The 18,933-nt window shown below is 42.6% G+C and overlaps 2 protein-coding genes across 2 annotated transcripts in view; both read right to left on the reverse strand.

Moving 5' to 3' along the window:
- Positions 1-151: 151 nt before the first annotated feature.
- Positions 152-2,016, reverse strand: LOC1269395 (zinc finger protein 120). Its single transcript, XM_308029.4, has 3 exons — positions 1,706-2,016; positions 531-1,636; positions 152-443 (listed from the first exon to the last, which is right to left on the reverse strand). Exons 1-3 carry the CDS (start codon positions 1,853-1,855, stop codon positions 227-229), a joined length of 1,473 nt encoding a protein of 490 aa, XP_308029.4. The 5' UTR covers positions 1,856-2,016; the 3' UTR covers positions 152-226.
- Positions 2,017-10,793: 8,777 nt separating this feature from the next.
- LOC3290570 (broad-complex core protein) overlaps positions 10,794-18,933 on the reverse strand; it is a 122,159-nt gene continuing 114,019 nt past the window's right edge. Inside the window, exon 11 of the mRNA XM_061641283.1 lies at positions 10,794-17,152. Coding sequence (XP_061497267.1) covers positions 16,671-17,152 — 482 coding nt within the window. The 3' untranslated portion in view covers positions 10,794-16,670. The remainder of the gene's footprint in view (positions 17,153-18,933) is intronic.

The raw sequence follows: 18,933 nt of genomic DNA on the forward strand, positions 1-18,933 counted from the left end.
CTACTACTACTACTATTACTTCTAAGCGAAGGCCACAATAGCGTTACAGTAATCCATAAGTAATAGATAAATTTAATAAAAAAAAAAACACACACACACACAAGATTACCGAAAATAGACGTACACATGCAAAAAACACGCCGTGGAAAAGTTCCGTTCATGTGCAGCTCTCATCCGAACTTTGATTTACTGCATTGGTTTATTTCTTCTCCTCCTCCCTTGCTCGTCACTGCTCTTGTGATCGTTCGTCGGCCTGTTGCCCGGGGCAACGATGTCGCAGCTGGTGCGTTCGGCGCGCTGCTGCAGACCGGAAGCGTTCGCCGCACGCCGCACACTCGAACGGCCTTTCGTCCGTGTGCGTGCGCATGTGCGTCTTCAGCGTGCCCTTCTGCGTGAAGGCACTGCCGCAAATGTCGCACCGAAACGGTCGTATTCCATCGTGCCTGTAGGGGTGGGTGGGAATGGGTAAAACGTGGAAAGAGAGATGTATCGCTCACAAGTATCCCGCTCCTCTCGCCGCTACCACTTACCGGAGCCTGTGACGGGTTAGGGTAATTTTTTGCTTAAACTGTGCCCCGCACACATCACACCGGTGTTGGCTGGGTTCTCCGTGCCGTCCGGCGCGTCCATCACAGGTCAGCGATGCCGCCACACCTGTCCCCTCGTTTGGACGCGTCGGATGCGCCGACTGCATGTGATAGGTAAGGCCGGACTGTGATGCAAACGGCAGGCCGCACTGCTCACACCGGCAGAGTCGGAACGCTTCCGCCGGCCGGTCGTGCTTGATCTGCTTGTGCCGGTGAAGGTAGGGGCGAGTTTTGAACCGCTTGCGACAGTGCTCACACTCGTACGGCAGCGCTAGCTGGTGCGTCCGCCCGTGCACCTGCAGCCGATCGTTGGTGGTGAACGTTTTCGCGCATTGGCCGCACGCGAACGGCCGTTCGTTCGTGTGCGTACGCTCGTGCACCTGCAGATGGTGCAGATAGTGGAACGATTTGGCACAGTACTGGCACGCGTACTGCTTCGTGCCCGTGTGCACGCGTATGTGCCGATGGAAGGAGCCCCTGGTTTGGAAGCACCGACCGCACAGCGTACACTGATGCTGCCCGTGCGCCCCCACCGTGCAGTGAGCGCGCACAAAGTGTTTGCGGAAGGAAATGGGCTGTTCGGTCAGGCTGGCGCATTCCTTGCAGATGATGCTTGGTTGCTCTTGCTGGGGTTCAGTCTTCGGTACAGTTTGTTCGCGTTGCGATTCTTCTGACGCGTGCCTCTGTTCGGCAATGGGTTCAAAATGTTCTTCCTCCACCTTCTCCATCTCAGCTTCCAGTTTAGTCGGTGAAGGCGTGGGATGGTTTGCTGTAGCATTATCGTCATATTCCTCCTTCTCGTCCCCGCTTGGCCCAACATCTTCGTCCTCAAAGTCGGGACAAATTTCGGCCAGCTTGTTCGATTGCTCGATCACAGCGTAAGAGGATGTTTGCACCTCGATCGTAAGCTTCTCGTACGATCGTACGAAGCATTCGTAAAAATTGTCGATCGCTTGCTTTTGAAAGAGGTAGCACGAGTTGAGCTGAGACAGGCACGCCAAACAGAGCTTCAGGGCCAAATGCTCCTCCGTAAGTGTGGTTGGATCGTACTGAAAGAGTTCCAAGAGTTTGAAGGAAGCGTCCATGCTTGATACACACACACACCTTGCAATGCTCACCTGCAGTCCAGTAAAGTTGCAGTACATGGTTTCACAGCTAATCGGAACACCGGCGATGTCGACTTTCGTGTCCAGCGGCACCATTGTCGTTGCACACTGCAAGCAAATGATGCACCTATTGCCTTCCGTCGTGTTCGGAACAGTGCTCATCTTGTGCTGAGCTGTCGAACGGGCGGAGGGATAACGACGAAGGCAGCGCTCGGGGAATTACGTGCAATAAAACGGATGCGGATGTATGAACTGACCGAAACCGAAAACCGCTGCTATGCGGAGGTAAACAAACCCAGCTTGTGATGACATCCATGTGTTGGTAAACAAATGTGGAAATGTCATTGTGTTTAAGGTAATGGGTCGAAAGTTTCAAACTAGCTTCAGTGTATGATGCAGCTGTTTAGCGGAATGTAGCTGAATTAACGTAAAAATTATAATCAATCAGAACAATTTAGCCTTTAATTGCTCGATTGAAATATAGATATTGAACATTTGCCTTGGATTCATATGTAACTTAGAAATAATATACAGCTTCACGTGCAGTCAGTTTCGTCGACTTTATAGCAAGGGTGTCGAACCCTTTACTTTGAATTCGTTTTTGTTATCGTTCAAATAAACATAGAGCGAAAACGTCTCGCGCGACAAACAGTAGCCCAATTTTGCAAACAGAGCTACTCGTCTCGCGCGACATTTTTGCTTCATCGGAAATAATAGAATTATCAAGTTTGTTTACGAGCCAGATTAATGCCAAACGGAAAAAATAGATTTGAACACATTGTAACTTATTTTTTTGTGTTTTCAAATATAAAACAAGTTGGTTGACTGAGTCAAATGAGCTACTTTGATCTACGCGGAGTGAAATTTGGAAGTGAAAGTTTGGGGCTATTTTTTGTCGCGCGCGACCAAGGTGTATGGATATTAGGAGGTGAAGTGCTTCAGAGCAAATTGACATTTCACGACTTGACATAACAATACTGGGGGCTCCGGTATTAAAATCGGGGAGGGCTGGAGGGGGGTATAGAAAATTGTATGGGATTTGACATAACAATACTCAATGATGGCGCCCGGAAAACGCGCTAACAATTCACCTCCTTAATAAACACACCTTGGCGCGCGACGTTCAAGATCAAGATTCAATTATGGAGCATTTATTACAATCTATGGATCGTAATCGTAATAATACCGCTAACTGACGGCTTTGCTCAACGATTATGGAGCAGGCTCCGCACCAACGGCTCCGGAGCCTTTTTCGATGGCAACGATAGACAGTGTACTGCAGTGAGAAGCCGGCTCGGGAGCCGTGGCTGCGGAACCGACTCCGGAGCCGTGACTACGGAAATGTCAAATTGCACTGGATTAGCCCACCATAAATCAACTTACTTTGGGAATGCCTTTGCGCGCCTTGCAGTATGCAATGTAATGTTTTAAAAGTATTCTCCCCTGAAAGCCTAAAAGTATGCAATATACAGCAATAGGGTACAGGTTACGGTCGAAATACGATATCAGTATTGGGTTTTGCAATAGAACTCATAGCGCACCTGGAATGATAAGCACACGGATAGGGACAAAAATAATGCGATGAAGGTTGCTCAATTTCCATTGCCGGTTGATGCATTAAATGTGTCGCTTACTGGGTGATGTAACATTGCTAACACGTAGTTGAAAGCATCTCACGGCTGTGCTTTCGATTGCTTTGGGCTGTGCTTTTAAGCAATTTATGTGCTTTTAGTAATATTTGTATCGCAATATCTATTTGAATTATTGATTAAATTCACCACTATGTACGATTTATCGACCACGAATGTGTATGGTATCTGCAAGGACCATGCATGTGCTTTGTATGGTTAGGCTACTACTACTAACAGTTGAGCCAGAAACATTGTTCATTCGCCATGTCTCAGTCAATTTTAGTGACTGTTTTCACTTACTTCGCCATCCTGGTACCTGATGGAAATGCATTTGATGCTTTTCCTTTGGTTACCCCTCTCGAATCCAATATAAGCTTCATCATGAAAGCGTTTGTGGAGCTACAATCACAGTGGTGTCCACCGTGGAAGTATAAAAAGTTCTACTTCCTCAACTACAACTCTCATCCACTGGCCGAGGACATCTTCACCGCTATCCTGAAGCTAAATGAGCCCCCAAGGCTTATTTTCAACGAAGCGAGCGCATTCCACTACTGGACATACGAGCATAACCGCTGTGCGGTGATTATGTTTAGTGGGTATGAAAGAATAACTGTACGTAACATTACCTAGACCTGCAATATTGTCTGTTTGCTTAACTTAAACACGTACTAATTCACAGCCAGTACTTAAGCCAGTGTATCTGGGTAGCCGGTATTTAATATTTCATCCCAATCTGGAGGAGGGTAACGTGTTCCTGGAGCAGCTTCACAGTGGCATATCGTGCATACTGGACAGGGCGTACTACCTGTTGTATGACTACACCACGATCCAGATACAGCACAAGAACTTTTTCACCAATCGTACAATACAGCTCGATCCAGCTAACATACGCGTACCGGATGATCTGAAAGATCTTCACGGTCGAAAGCTCCACATATCCCTGCCTGAGGGCAATGAAGACGTGGTGACCTTTGACCTCTACCTAGCGGAAACGATATGCCAGCAGCGTAATGCAACATATGAGCTACAATCGATTAACAGCACCCTCCTCGACTATGGGGTCGTACACATAGGGATACCATTGCTTGGTACCGACAAGACTGTTGCCCTCGGCAGTACCTTCGTGAGCGTTATGGTACCACACAGCAAGCCAAAACCGATCATCGCGGTGCTGATCGATCCGTTCGACTACTACATCTGGATCACGCTGTTTGTTCTGATCTTTTTGCTAGCATTGGTGCTATCCCTATTCGGCAAGGTGCTGAGCCAGTGGAACATCATTGAGAACGCGCTCGAGATGATCATGTGCATACTGGGTGGACCGACCCGACAGTATGGCGGTTGGTTCGAAAACCAAATCATCACCAACTACTGTCTGCTTGCAATTGTAATTGTCTCGTCGTATCAGTCGTTGATCATCTCGTACCTCACGTACACGCGCTACTCGCCCGAAATCAACACAGAGGACGAGATACGCAGTAGTTGTATTTTCCCATTCGGATCCGAATGGGCCCATCACTATGATTTTGATGTATATGGCGAATATGATGATGAACGGGATAATATGTGCTTTGTGTTGCTCAGCCGTGATGATCCACACATCACCACGTTGTTGGTGGAGAATACGCGCGACATCGATCCTGCGGCTGAGCAGGCGTACAAGCGAAACCTACGCGTTGCTGATACCATACTATTCAAATACTATCTGATATACTACTTTTTCAACAAATCCATAATACGCGAGCTGTTCCCATTCTACATCGCTGCGTTCCGTGAGTCGGGTCTGTTTGATCAGCATTATCGTAACAAAAGTATCCATACATCTTCCTACAAGCGGGAGATGTTTGGTGTACGATCGTTTAACGTGTCGGATCTGTCAATCATTTGGTATCTGTACGCTGGTGGAGTAATGGTAAGCATTCTCTGGTTTGGGGTTGAGATTGCTTTCTTCCATTGTCTACGATGTGGACGAATGGTGAGAAAGCGATGGATAACATTCTTTCAAAAGTGCCATGGACAATCAAAGTTCATGAAAAAGAAACTAAAAAGCTTTAATATGACTTAAACCAATTACGGGAAACATGCGTTTTTCTTTGACTGTTTTGACATTTTTAGCAAAATTATAAACTCAAACCTCGACCATGATCATATTTCATACATTATACATTATACTTTAGACAAGATTTATTTCAAATAAACCCAACTTTAAAAAATGCTACAGCTTTAAACAAGATCAGATCATGATTAAGCTCAAAATCTCGTTTGAAGAAAACTTGAGTTTAATTAGTCTTTTTTTCATATTTGATGTTTAATTCAACCCAAGTTCAACAAAGATCCATCATAGTTTTCAATGTCGCAAGGTTCTAAACTATCCCAAACGACACTTGTAATTATAATTGTCATATCTCACAAATAACAGGATTTTCCAGGAGTTCTCATAGTTGTGGGACACTTCCTTGACTCTTTCTTATAAGAAGTGAACTGGATATGATGGAAATTGAACTCCATGGCATGCTATTTGGACAGGCTCATTGAAAATTCCTATTCGATTTGTTCAACACGGGTGCTATAGAGTGCAATTCCTATTACATTAAGTTCATTTCACTCAAGAAAGAGTCAATAAAGTGTCCCACAGCTATGGGAACTCTTGGATACCCCTGTATACACCTTAACTAAGTAATCAACTTATTGGATAAATCTTAACACGAATTGTTCACGTTCATCATTATCAAATGATTTATATTTAAAATGTGAAGTGTGTAAAAATCGATACACGAAAAAACAAGCAAAAATTATTTGATTTTTTAAAAGGAATGTCTACCAATGTATGTATGTGTACAGTATGTGCTGAATAATTCCTGCAAAAGAATAGAAAAACAAGAGCGATACATTCTCAGCCGAACTACAATGAATGATGCTACATTATTTCAAATTCGAGTGGTTTGGATTGCTTATGAATGAAATAAATTCAGATTATGATATCCTTTTTAATGAAGTTAAATCTATGAAAATTTGAACAGCTATCATAAATGTTGCAGGACTATCGTAATGGACTGCACTTGGTATAATTTTACTTTAGCCTAAATGAAATATTTTCTCCAACATAGTTCGGTCCCGTGCTTTGTTTAAGTCAGGCTAGTGCCGACAGTAACGCCAACAAAGTTGTCCTATGGTCATGTCTCAAGCAATTGTAGTGGCTGTTTTCACTTACCTCGCCATCCTGGCACCTGATGGAAATGCATTTGATACCTTTCCTTTGCTTAACCCTCTCGAATCTAATATAAGCTTCATCTTGAAAGCGTTTGTGGAGCTTCAATCACAGTGGTGTCCACCGTGGAGGTACAAAAAGTTCTACATCCTTAACTACAACTCTGATCAACTGTCGGAGGACATCTTAACCGGGATCTTGCAGCTAAATGGACCACCGTGGATTATTTCGACTGAGCCCAGTGGTTTGACCTACTGGACGTACGAAAATAATCGCTGTGCCGTAATTATGGTTAGCGGATATGAGCGTATGAGGGTGCGTTACGTCTAATCGGTCCGCTTTCAACTCCATCAACTAATGCACCATTTCCATTACCCCACTAGCCAGCAAGGCCGCTGTATTACGGCAGCCGGTATTTCATATTTCACCCGAATCTGGAGGAAGGCAATGTGTTTATGGATCAAATCAACAGTGGCATGTCCTGTATACTGGACAAGGCATACTTCATCGTGTACAACCGTACCACGATCCAGATACAGCACAAGAACTTCTTCACCAATCGTACGATCCAACTCGATCCAGCTAACATACAGGTCACGGATGATCTGAAAGATCTTCACGGTCGAAAGCTCCACATAGCTCTGCCGGAGGGCAACGAAGAAGTGGCGACTTTTGAACGCTACCTAGCGGAAACAATATGCCAGCAGCGTAACGCGTCCTACGAAATATCTTCGCTTTATGACGCCAGTGTCGACTATGGGGTAGTAAACATGGGAGTGCCATTTCCCACCACCGACAAGACTGTTGCCCTCGGCAGTACCTTCCTGAGCGTTATGGTACCACGCAGCAAACCAAAACCGATCATCACGGTGCTGATCGATCCGTTCGACTACTACACCTGGATCACGCTGTTTGTTCTGATCTTTTTGCTAGCAATGGTGCTCTCCCTATTCGGCAAGGTGCTGAGCCGGTGGAACATCGTTGAGAACGCTCTCGAGATGATCATGTGCATTCTGGGTGGACCGACCCGAAAGTACGGCGGTTGGTTCGAAAACCAAATCATCACCAACTACTGTCTGCTTGCAATTGTGATTGTGTACTCGTACCAGTCGTTGATCATCTCGTACCTCACGTACACGCGCTATTCGCCTGAGATTAACACGATGGACGAGATCCGAAATAATTGTATTTTCCCATCCGGGTCCAGCTGGGCCGCTTATTTTGACTTTCACACCGATGGTGAATATGACGATGAACGGGATAATATGTGCTTTTTGTTCGCTAGTCGAGACGATAAGCAAATAACCACGTTGTTGATGGAGAACATGCGCGACATCAATCCTGCGGCGGGGCAGGCGTACAAGCGAAACCTACGCGTTGCTGATACCGTACTATTTAAATACTATCTGATATACTACTTTCTTAACAAATCCATAATACGCGAACTGTTCCCGTTCTACATTGGTGCGTTCCGTGAGTCGGGTCTGTTCGATCAGCATTATCGTAACAAAAGTATTCATACATCTTCCTACAAGCGGGAGATGTTTGGTGTACGATCGTTCAATGTAGCGGATCTGTCAATCATTTGGTATCTGTACGCTGGTGGAGTAATGGTAAGCATCCTCTGGTTTGGGGTTGAGATTGCTTTCTTCCATTGTCTACGATGTGGACGAATGGTGAGAAAGCGATGCCAAACCTACTTCCTACGTAGGAAGTGTGAAATACGAAATACGTGTAGCATGGAGAAACAAGTGCAAACATTAAATGAGAGGAGCAAGCAACAAAACCTACCAGTATTCAAGCAACAGCATTGGAAATGTAGTGTGCTGTAAGCTACTGTTTAACGTGTCAATGACGCTGGCATCTTTGAAGGCTTCTATGTTCTACTTAAAATGGCACAGTGATAGTCAAAAAATATTGCTCCCAAACGCGTTCTGGTTGAGGAATTAAAGCCAAAGCTTATATTGACCCCTTAATTGATCCTGTTGCCATACCAGGATCTTATTTGATACCTGCTTTGGTTCTGGACCTGAACTCATACCCGAAACATACTGCAATTCCGATCTTTAATCAACTTTGCTCTTGAAACTAATCCGAAACTCATACAGATCCTGGAAAAGATCCAGAACCAATACCGAGGCTAAACTGATCCTGCCCACATACCTATTCTGGGAAACATTCCCGAACCAATACAGGTGTTGTAACTGGTTCACAACTCATACCGGCCACGGGCTGATGTCCTGAACTCCCAACCCTGAACTCATTCTGATCATTTACCGTTGCTAGAACTGAACCCGAACCAATGCTAGACGACCTGGAACTGTTTCTGATCCCATAACGATCGTGGAACTGATCCACAAACCTGATTTATTGACCTTCAGAAATACAGCAAATGATGCAATCGTGCCAGTTCTGGATTAAGCAATATTTAACCCATTTCTACCCTGTAACTGATCCTGACCCCTGAATGAATAGCGTCGTAAATAGCAAAGCCGTAAAAAGGAAGCTTAAATCTTAGTTTCGGATACATGCAACTGGAACAAAAACAGCAATAAAAAAACACACACTTTCTTAGACGTTGTACATTTTCTTAGTTTTGAGTTTATTATAGTTAATCGTGAAAATGTATGAATATCATTACCGAAGCAAAGGACAACAAAAGATGTCTTTGACTCAAATTCATTGTTTTTTTTCTCTCCTTTTTCTTCCTTCCTTTGTTTGTCTGTTTGTTTATCGTGTTTTGATGCCTTCTTTCGTGTTATTTTCTTTTTTTATATTGCCTTAATTCCTCTTCGCTGGCGGAACCTCGCAAGTGCTGGCGAGTTTGAAAGGTGCCTTTGTATAGTAGTGTATACTCTGCTCCAGACAGAGCGGCTCATAGTATTCGGAAAGGCGTTGTTGGCCCTTCTCTCTTGCCCAGTTTCCACCCGGAAGTAGTTCAACTAACTCCTCGTGTGTACCCGGGATCAACGCATTCCCCCCGTACAGTTGTGATGTAAATGATGATGCTATTATTTTCAATTCACTGTCCACTGTCTTCGCTTTCGCGTTTGTATGTGTGTGTGTGTTTTCCCTCTCATTACCGCACTTTGAACCTTACATACTAAATTTGATGCAGAAAACACATCTACGGATATGATCAACGAAGAAAGGAGGGAAAATGCTTTCCACAAGCACTTTCCATTCATCCCACGGTACCGTTGCACGTGTGTACAGTGTACAGGGGTAGGGGGTAGTGTTTTGTTTGCTTCGTTAATAGAGAGAATGAAGATCGTACCTTTTTGCTCCATCTTCTTCACCACCGCCCATCTTATCAGTGCCTCGCTTGCTGGTTCCTCCACTTGCTTATTGCTCATCACCAATCCCTAGCTAGAGAAGTACCCTAAACGTAAGTATTCTTCTGCCCGTGTACCGCGGGCATGTGGGCTTTAATTAGTAAGGTTGCCTTTTTTTTAAACTCGATCTCGTATATTTTCACATATACCGCGCGACTTCTCGCGCGTGCTAGATATAAATATATTGACAGAATATATTTTTCCTTGGCACACAAAGAGAGAACTCTGTATTCCGTGTGCTGCTGCTGCTACTACTTCTCATACCTTCTTGTACAATCTCAGCTCATTTACATTTTGTTTTTGTATGGATGTATGTGTGTGTGTGTGAGTAATGATTATGTTACTTATGTATTGTTTTTTTTCAATTCATCTTTCTCATAAATTGCGCCCATCAATGGAAAGGGGATTGTATGGTTGCATTAGCTTTTGCTTTCTTTTGCAAACAACAAAACGTTACCTTGCATATTGCATTTGAACCTCTTTACCTTTACTGTTTGTTCCGAGAGAATAGTATTATTGTGCCATTCTTATACTTTCTTTTTCTTCTATTCTGTATCCATCGTTCGGTTTTCATGACTGTAGTTTAATTAGCATTAGTAGTACTGCTTAGAGCTCATTGAGGTATTTCGTTCTTGTTTTTCATTAAGATTTTGTTGGGTTTTGCTATTTATGTTTGCTATTACTGTTGCTCTGTGCTTGGTTCCATTGGTTCCTGTCCTTTGAATTCATTCTCTCTTCTGCCATTGTTGTATTGTTCGTAAATCTTGAAAATGATCCAATATTGCATTTTGTTTTCAGTTTCACAACGCACTCACCACCACCATCAGCATCGTCATCTTCATCTCTCTCTCTCTCTCTGTTTTCCTCTTTCGTGTTTTGCTCTTGGTTGTACTCTGTTAAAAGGCAGCTTGGTTGCATTTGAACTGTTTGTTTTTTTGTTTACTTCCCTACCATTTGCTGAGCGATGCTATGATTGATCGAGCTAAAACGTTGCTTGCAAAAACTCAAAACCCTCACCGTTTAAGCATACTTTTCCAACACAACTGGCCGGGAGGTTTAATTTTGTTGGTTTCTTTTGCTTTCGACGCCATTTTTTAAAACACTTTGAACAGTTGACCATTTGTTTTTGTTTGCTATCCCTGAGCGACCAGATCGGCGCGCGTCCGAATTGTACTTTTTGTGTAGTTTTTATTTGAATTTTATTTTTACGGATAATTGCAATGGAACGACGCGCGTCCAAGTATGTACACCAGTGCAACAAATGCGCTCGGAAGCGGCAAACCCAACCAGATAATGTTTGTGTCTGTTTGCCAGATTAGCTGCCATACTGTAAGATTTGATAGGAAGGATATGTCCACCAGCGGGATCGTATCATATATTCGCTTCTATGTGTCTTTGATTCTTTGTGAATGTTTTACCAGAGCACTGTGATATATGTGAATTGATGTTTACTATTTTCCCTTATTTGTATTTGTCCTAATGAGGCTTCATCCCACACACACACATACACACACGGTTAGTTATATTTGGGCGTATACTTGAGATGCCATACTAGCTGCTTGTCGATGCCTTCGATCTCCTTATCCTGCGCTGATCGGTTTTATTAAGTTTATGGTTTTAAAATGTAGTTAAATTTGCGCTTCTTGATGTGACTAGTGATGTGTGTTCCGGGAGTGTTGTTATGTATTATTATGTGTATGTATATTGACTATTTGTATGGTTCACTGGAACTTGTCTATTTATTTGTGCCACTACACGACACAACTAAGCAAAACAACCAAAGTGCTAACTGTCAACCCTTCCGTACAAGAGCGAACACACACTATATATTCCCTGATTTTGATTGCTTCTTGATTTGTCATCGCACCACTGGGATGGATGAATGAAAAAAGAGAAGAAAAACATAAAATCATACCTTTGAGCGGCATTTTTTTTGTTGTTGCTCTTTTGTTTAAATTATTCTACCCACGACACATCCTCCTAACCGTCTGTATTGGAAATTTGGAAGAAACGCACTCTTGACTAGACGCATTACCTTAGCTTGACTTTTGCTCTTCTGGGGCGATAAATGCATTTTCTGTGCACACGCACACACAGACACACACGGACAGACAGAAGGGAATGTAAAAGTTGACAGTCTGGTGCCGGTGTGTGTGTGCTGATGGTCGTTTTTTGCTTTGTGACTACACGCACGCACCCCAAAAATCGAGCGCTTTCTAATAAGGAACAATGGCTTTCAGTTTTTCAAACAAAAACAAATTACAAGAAATGTCGATATGTAATGAAATGTTTACTTAATTTTTAAATTTTCAATGCACTATTTAGGGGATGCAGAAAATGCAAAGCCATGAAATGAAATTGTTGAACTTTTGATCATTTTTGTGTGTTTTTGTATGTTAAAGTATAATGATTGCAAAAACTATCAAAGCATGTTTTAAATTCTGTAGTAAATCTTGAAACTTCATTGAATTAGGTTGACAATATTGTAAAATTTTGACTGTTTCTGATTTTGTTGTTAAAAAGCATTTTTGAAACAATAAAGAAAGAGGTGGAAAATAATAATTAAAAATGTTTGTTTTTTAATTCTTTTCTGTGCAACAAAAACACAGATCAATTACAAGTTTCAATAAAACCAAATGTTCACTATTCATTTCACAACTTCACATTGCTGTCCTAAATAGGAGGCAAACAAAACCACGCAGCTTTTTTTTTTGAAACAAATAATTTATAAATTATCCTCTTTAGTGTTCTTACTGAATCATTTCAACAAAGACTGCGCCTCTTGTTTAGTGAGGTTTAAAGATTGCGTTTGAACTGAGTATTTGCTTGCCGCAGAATCACTTTTGTGGTAAAAGTTTTGACGCTATTAATTTGTTATGCATTTATTTTTGAGTGTTTTTTTTTGCGTGTGTAATTTCTTCTATTTTTGATACCCTTCTTGTTTCCTATCGGTTGTGAACATACACTTAGAGCATCTTCCTGCCCTGTGTTTTACCATTTGAGCTGTCTGATATATTTCTCTCTCTTCTCTCTCTCTATAATCTCTCTCTTTCTTTCTCTCTTTTTTAATTGTCTCTCTGCTTCATTTATACCTTGTGCTACGTGGTTTCAAGTTAATAAATTCGAACATTTTACAAGTGTTTTTACTCTGAGGCTTTACTCCGATATCTCACACCCAGTCGCTATACAATGTCATCTTCACCTTCTCTTTTGAATAGTTAATAATTCGTACATTTAGAGTTATAAAACACATTTTGACACAAGTCTCTTAATACTGTGAACTAGTACTCTCCTTTCCACATTTTCTTTTTTTTTTTCATTTTTGGTTCTTCACCTTCCATCACCCGCCGTTGCTCGAACAGCAAACGCTTCACTGTACACGCCTAAAGTTATGCATTCTGCATAACTCCTTTTCCATTCCCCGTTTGGAGCTTTTCAGTTGTGCACATTTTCACCTCTTTTTTGTTTGGTTTTCTTTTCTTTTCTGAGTTTATTCCCTTCCTTTCGTCCTGTTTCATTTGTTTTCCGTTGAGCATAGAGATATGTTGTTGTTTTTTTGTCGTTTTCTTGTTTTGATGATATTTTCAAAGACAGTATTTTTAAAAAATTTGACAATTATTACCTAAATGTGTAACAGATCTTGTAGATCATTCTTTCCGATTGCAATAATTTGTGACACCCGCAGGTCTGGTATACGGAATATATTTAAATTCATACACACACCTCATTCTCCTACTGTGCGTTTGGATGGGGGAGGGATGGATGACCATCATCTTCGCCATGGTGTGTTTGTTTTTGTCTGAGGTTTTTCTATGCATATATATACGTGTGTGTTTGTTTTGTATTGTTTTGCTTTAGTTATGCACTCTCTTTGCATCATTACTCAACACACTGTGGTTTCGCTTCCCTTGGATTATACGATAAGTTAAACTCCTTAGTAGTCTTAGTAAATATGTACAACGCACGTTTCACAGTAGTGCTGCTGATTCAATCTCGTCTTGCGGCCCCAGTCACAAAATGCCAAATTCACTAGCTATAGAGTTGCTAACATCAATCGACGAAAACAGAGTACACTTACTTATCTGGCTTTGCAGTAGCAGGTAGGTGTATTAGTAGTAGTACTAGTGGCCGTAGCAGTAGTAGTTACTGTGTTGTTGTGATTCAAATCCCTGTCGTATAAATTGTGCACTGGTCCTATTAACATCTCGCTTTTACAATTAGGATCACTTCATAAACCGGTAGAATGAAATGGCCACTGTGTTGGGCCAGCTGTTCTATTAACTCATCCGACGTACTCCTTCTCTTACATCGACAATGTGTATGCACGCGCGCGTGTGTGTATGTTAAATGTTTCTGGTTTGTACGTTCGTGTGTTGGCTGTGTTGTTTTATTAAAAATGCTAATTCCTTAACTATATCCTACATACATTACAAATAATCTGCTTTCTTTCTGTTTTTAATAATGATTTTAATCTTGTGTTGCGTGACTCATTGCTCCATTTCTTTTTTTTCCATTTTTCTTTGACTAAAACATCGTTTGCTAAGGAGAGACAGTGCTGTTTGTAGATGGAAGAAATGTAAATATATGAATACCATCGGGGGGCAGCCGCAAATAGTCGGGCAGCCCACACACGTTTGTCCTAATTTTGTATTTGTGCTGTTCCTTCCGACCGTGTTCTTCTTTCTACTACGGTTTACTCATTTTGCTAGTGTTTTCACGTGACTAAGTGAAGGCTCTGCCTGCTCGGGCAGAGAAGCTGCTGCTTCTTTTGGGGGGGTTTCTCTAGTCAGTTCTTTTGAAAATTTGTTTAATAATATGTTCTCTTGTTCTCCTGCCCCTTCCTGTCTCTCTGCCATAGTATTGTACATTGTAGTGTTTTTGTTTGTTTGTTTGTTTGCTTGCTTTATATCTTTCATTTTGCTAAGAAGTTTCCAGTTTTTCGGCCACCGGGAGATGTTCTTTGCTGTTCGTGTTCCATTATTGTGGAACTTTCTTGTGTCTCGAGAGTTTTCCGTTGTTTCTTCCAAAGAGTTTTTAGAGTTTAGCAAAAATAAACCATTTTTAAATAATTAAATTTTGTGTTTTTCCATTACATTTTTTTTTTCTCATAAAATCACAGTTTTTCGTTTTCACGTGTTTGTCTTGATCTCCCTTAAGCATACGAGGAGCACGACGACCTCTGCGCACATTCGAACCCACATCCTGCTGTGCCTCCGTTCCTTCGCTTCTTAGCTTCCCTCATCGACAACCGTCATCCGTTTGTCATTTGGCCACGAAACAACCTGGATCCGCGTAAACACTACGGGAGAGTAGAAGGAAACCTACACAAATATCTAAAATCCCAGCCACGATTTGGAATCGAAAATGTGTACGCGTAATAATAGAGTTAGGCATTACTAAAGGACAGCACACGGTATACCACACACTGCTGCCCATGTGGTTGATTCTGCGTATGCATCACAACACGGAAAACGGAAAGATCACATTAAAACCGTCCCGTTTGCTTTAAATTCCTCAAATCATTGCGATATGATATGTGTGCCATAACTTAAAACTGGAACTTGCAGCAGGAGCTCTTTCGTGTCGCTCCACTGAAAGTTGCTCTTATCTGTACCACATACATGTTAAAATCACAACGCACCCCCCCCGGGGGTTAAGTGTGTGTACATGAAGAAGTAACCTAAAACCTGTCTAAACGTTACCTTTTTTGCTCTTGCTTTTCCATTTATTGCACGAGTGCTCTATTGCTAGGGCTTTTTTACGAACTAAACGGGTAAAATAATTGATATGAATTACTACTGGCCCTCACTACTGTATACACAAACACGTTTCGCTTTAATCGGTAATTAAGTTCTGCGCAAACGACCGTCTTTTCACGGCCTGCCGAATTACCGAACTGAATCGACCGTTTATGTTTGCATAAATAGTGCCCCGTTAAAGGCAAAACAAATCCTATAAAGCAATCACTGGGCTCATGTTAGAAAAGGAGGGGAAATAGGAAAACGTAGATCTTTCCCATGTACCTCTTCCCGCACTGGCTATGGCACACTTATATTACCACACACACACACACACACACACACACACATTTGGAATATGTCTTTGTTCCAACCTGCCGACCTCTCTGCCGCGATATGTAAAATTACACAATAAAATGAATCGTTTCGACCTTTTTCGCTCTGTTTTGCGTGTACACTCTCGAAACACTCGAAACAACTATTGCACCTTGCTGCCTTACACGGTGTGTGTGTGTGTGTGTGCGATAGATGAGGTGACGTGTTAAAACCTTCTTTTTTCCGTAGAATTTGCCAGAAAAGGGATCACAATACTGGAAAAGGGGATATGTAAAACTAGTTCACTCGCATCATGATGATTGCTTACTAAGCGTGCGCTTGCTGGGCCAACGACTAGGGAGGACAATATCCTTCTGCTCGGCTAAACGTTCTGATATGCGCTTTGGACGCGTTTTGATATGGCATGAACTTAAGTTTATGAAAACGGAATCGTCGTTCCACAATCTCGCCCGTGATATGAGAATTGTTTCCTAAAAAAAAAAACAGTCGGCTGAATCGATGCTGGGTCAAGGTTGTCTCGGAGGGAGTGATGCCGTTGATGGTGCCGCCGTTTCAAACCCCTTTTGCCGTTGTTTTGGATTTGTTGGCCTTTCAACAGCGAGCGAGTAGTAACCACACACTGTTGTGGGAACGTGCGCTTTGTAACGGTGCGCCGATGGGTGAGTGTACGGGGAAGGCTCTGGCTCAGAAGTAGATCCGTCGTCCGAGGTTTCACTGAATTCCCCCCGTTTACTGGATGCCCGGTGGCGGTTGCCCCAGCTCGGCCGCAAAATCGAACAGATGCGGATGGGCGGCATGCGGATGGGCACCGTGGTGCAGGCCGGCCCCGACGTTGCTCCCATTGCCGGACAGCACCGTCTTGATGGCGGACGTTTTGAGCAGCCGCTTGAGCATGCCGCTCGACCCCCGGTGCTGCAGGCTCTTGTGCGTGGTGAGCGAGTTTTTCGTCCGGTACCGCCGATGGCAGAACTCGCACACGTACAGCGTGTCCGACTGCTCGTGCTTGTCCTGGAAGTGGCGCTTGAGCGAGTAGTAGCAGGAGAAGGTGCGCCGACAGTACGGACACTCCTGGGGCTCGTTAATGCCGCCGCTCGTCGGCGGTGGCATGCGCAACGGCATCAGCTGCGCCGGCGATCCGGCCGATCCGGACGGTGATCCTTGGCCGCCGCTACCGCTTCCACCACTACCGCCGCCGACGCCGCCTCCTGGGCCTGGTGGTAGACACGGACAGGGCAGCAAAGCACACAACCGCATGGGGACGCAAGATGATGAGAAGAAAAAGGGGGAAAGAAGAGAAAAAGGAAGAGTGTGTTAGCGTTTCCCTTGAACTGGTGTAGCCCCCGCATGGGGCGGCCGCTCTACGAGGAGATTCGAGTGTGTTGGCAGTTAAATTGCATTCACTTTTACAGTGTAAATTCAACAAGTGAGAGACAGAGAGAGAGAGAGAGATAGTAGTAATATAGAGAGATAGTTGAGTACAAGTTATGGAAGTCAATACAGTATTATATAGGCGTAGATATTATATAATATAAATAAATAGAGCTAGAGGTTTATAGAAAACGGGAGTTGGTAAAAAAGTTTGAACTGATTAGCAGCAGCAGCGGCAATAATAAAAAAAAAGTGATATAGGTTGGGTTGTGTGTGTGTGGCAAGCAAAACGAACGGGCCGCAACATAAACACAGTAAACCATAAATCGCCACCTGCCGTTGCCTGCCGCAATGAAGGGGAACAGCAGCATTGCACACTATTCAGTTCAAAGATAATGGCGCTAAATATTAACGTAATAGATGGTAGTAGTAGTACGCGGTATTGTAGAAGAAGAAAACGGGCGGGAAGGGAGAGTTAAAATAATTAAACAAAACAAAATTGTATAGCGCTAATAATCAATTTGCTGTCAGCAACCAGCTAATGGTGGGTGCTCGTGAAGCAATGCCAATCGAGTTCATCTAACTATATACTGAACTGTTGTGCCGCCATTGCAATGATGGAACGACTCCAAACGCAAGTTATTAGCATTAGAAAGAGAAATGTAACCCAAAACTAAACTCGTATCAAATAATGCAAATGATAATGCTGTAAACATAGGGCTTTCATAACACTGTTTTACACTAGGTACTAATTTCTAGTATGCTCCGACGCACACTATGCAGAGAAGAAGCGTTCCAACATGACCGCGGAGCGTTAACGGTCGAAATCACGATGCAATAACTAAATTGCACATGCGTGCCCAAACAACGAGAGGCTGTATTTCCACATGCATACTATACATTGCAATTATATTACTTTCCCTGTAGTTATGTTTATAGTAATAAATCTAATTTTTTTTATCAAAACAAAAAAAATGTCACATTGATTTAGCTGCATCGTATAAAATGAACAATATGGCGGGGGGCTTGGTTCTTTCAAAAAAGCAGTTAAACAATGTAATGAAAAAGAGCAGCACGAAAACAATTTTTAGTAAAAATGCTGTGCAACATACAGAGTTACCCACAAAACAATCAATTTCACGTCCAAACACAACACAATATGAATAGGAACAGTAAATAAAACATCAACATTCTTTTCAGCGTCACATTTAACAAACAAAACAGCCGAATTGGCTCCCTTCCCGCCCAAATAAAAACACACTGTAAGCGCTTTTGTATGCAAAGGTAAGGAAACAAAAGGAAGAGTTTAATCTATTGTAGTATATTAGTAAGAAAATGATGAGAAAATAGCAATTAAAAAACCCATGAAAATTGTGGTAGATGTAAGGGAAGGTGGGACAATATCAATAACATACTTACTTTAGTAAACAATTAAGAAAAAAAAAATGCAAAAAACATATACTTACGTACTAAATTACTTACACACACATATAAACACATACAGTGAGTGGGAGTAGGAGACACACATTCGCGCACAAATACACACAGATACACATAGAGTAAGACAAGCAACACACACATAGAGATGGGAAGAAACATCATTCATGCGTAGCGGCGACGCGAG

This window comes from Anopheles gambiae, chromosome 2 (assembly GCF_943734735.2).
Source record: "Anopheles gambiae chromosome 2, idAnoGambNW_F1_1, whole genome shotgun sequence".
NCBI classification, from domain to species: domain Eukaryota; kingdom Metazoa; phylum Arthropoda; class Insecta; order Diptera; family Culicidae; genus Anopheles; species Anopheles gambiae.

What these genes read in the sequence shown, in the direction of transcription:
- LOC1269395 (XM_308029.4), bottom strand. Translation starts at nt 1,855, where the DNA reads ATGAGCACTGTTCCGAACACGACGGAAGGCAATAGGTGCATCATTTGC. An exon ending in GCAACTTTACTGGACTGCAG is followed by an intron (nt 1,637 to 1,705) that starts GTGAGCATTGCA and finishes GAACTCTTTCAG; the next exon opens with TACGATCCAACCACACTTAC. An exon ending in CTAACCCGTCACAGGCTCCG is followed by an intron (nt 444 to 530) that starts GTAAGTGGTAGC and finishes CCACCCCTACAG; the next exon opens with GCACGATGGAATACGACCGT.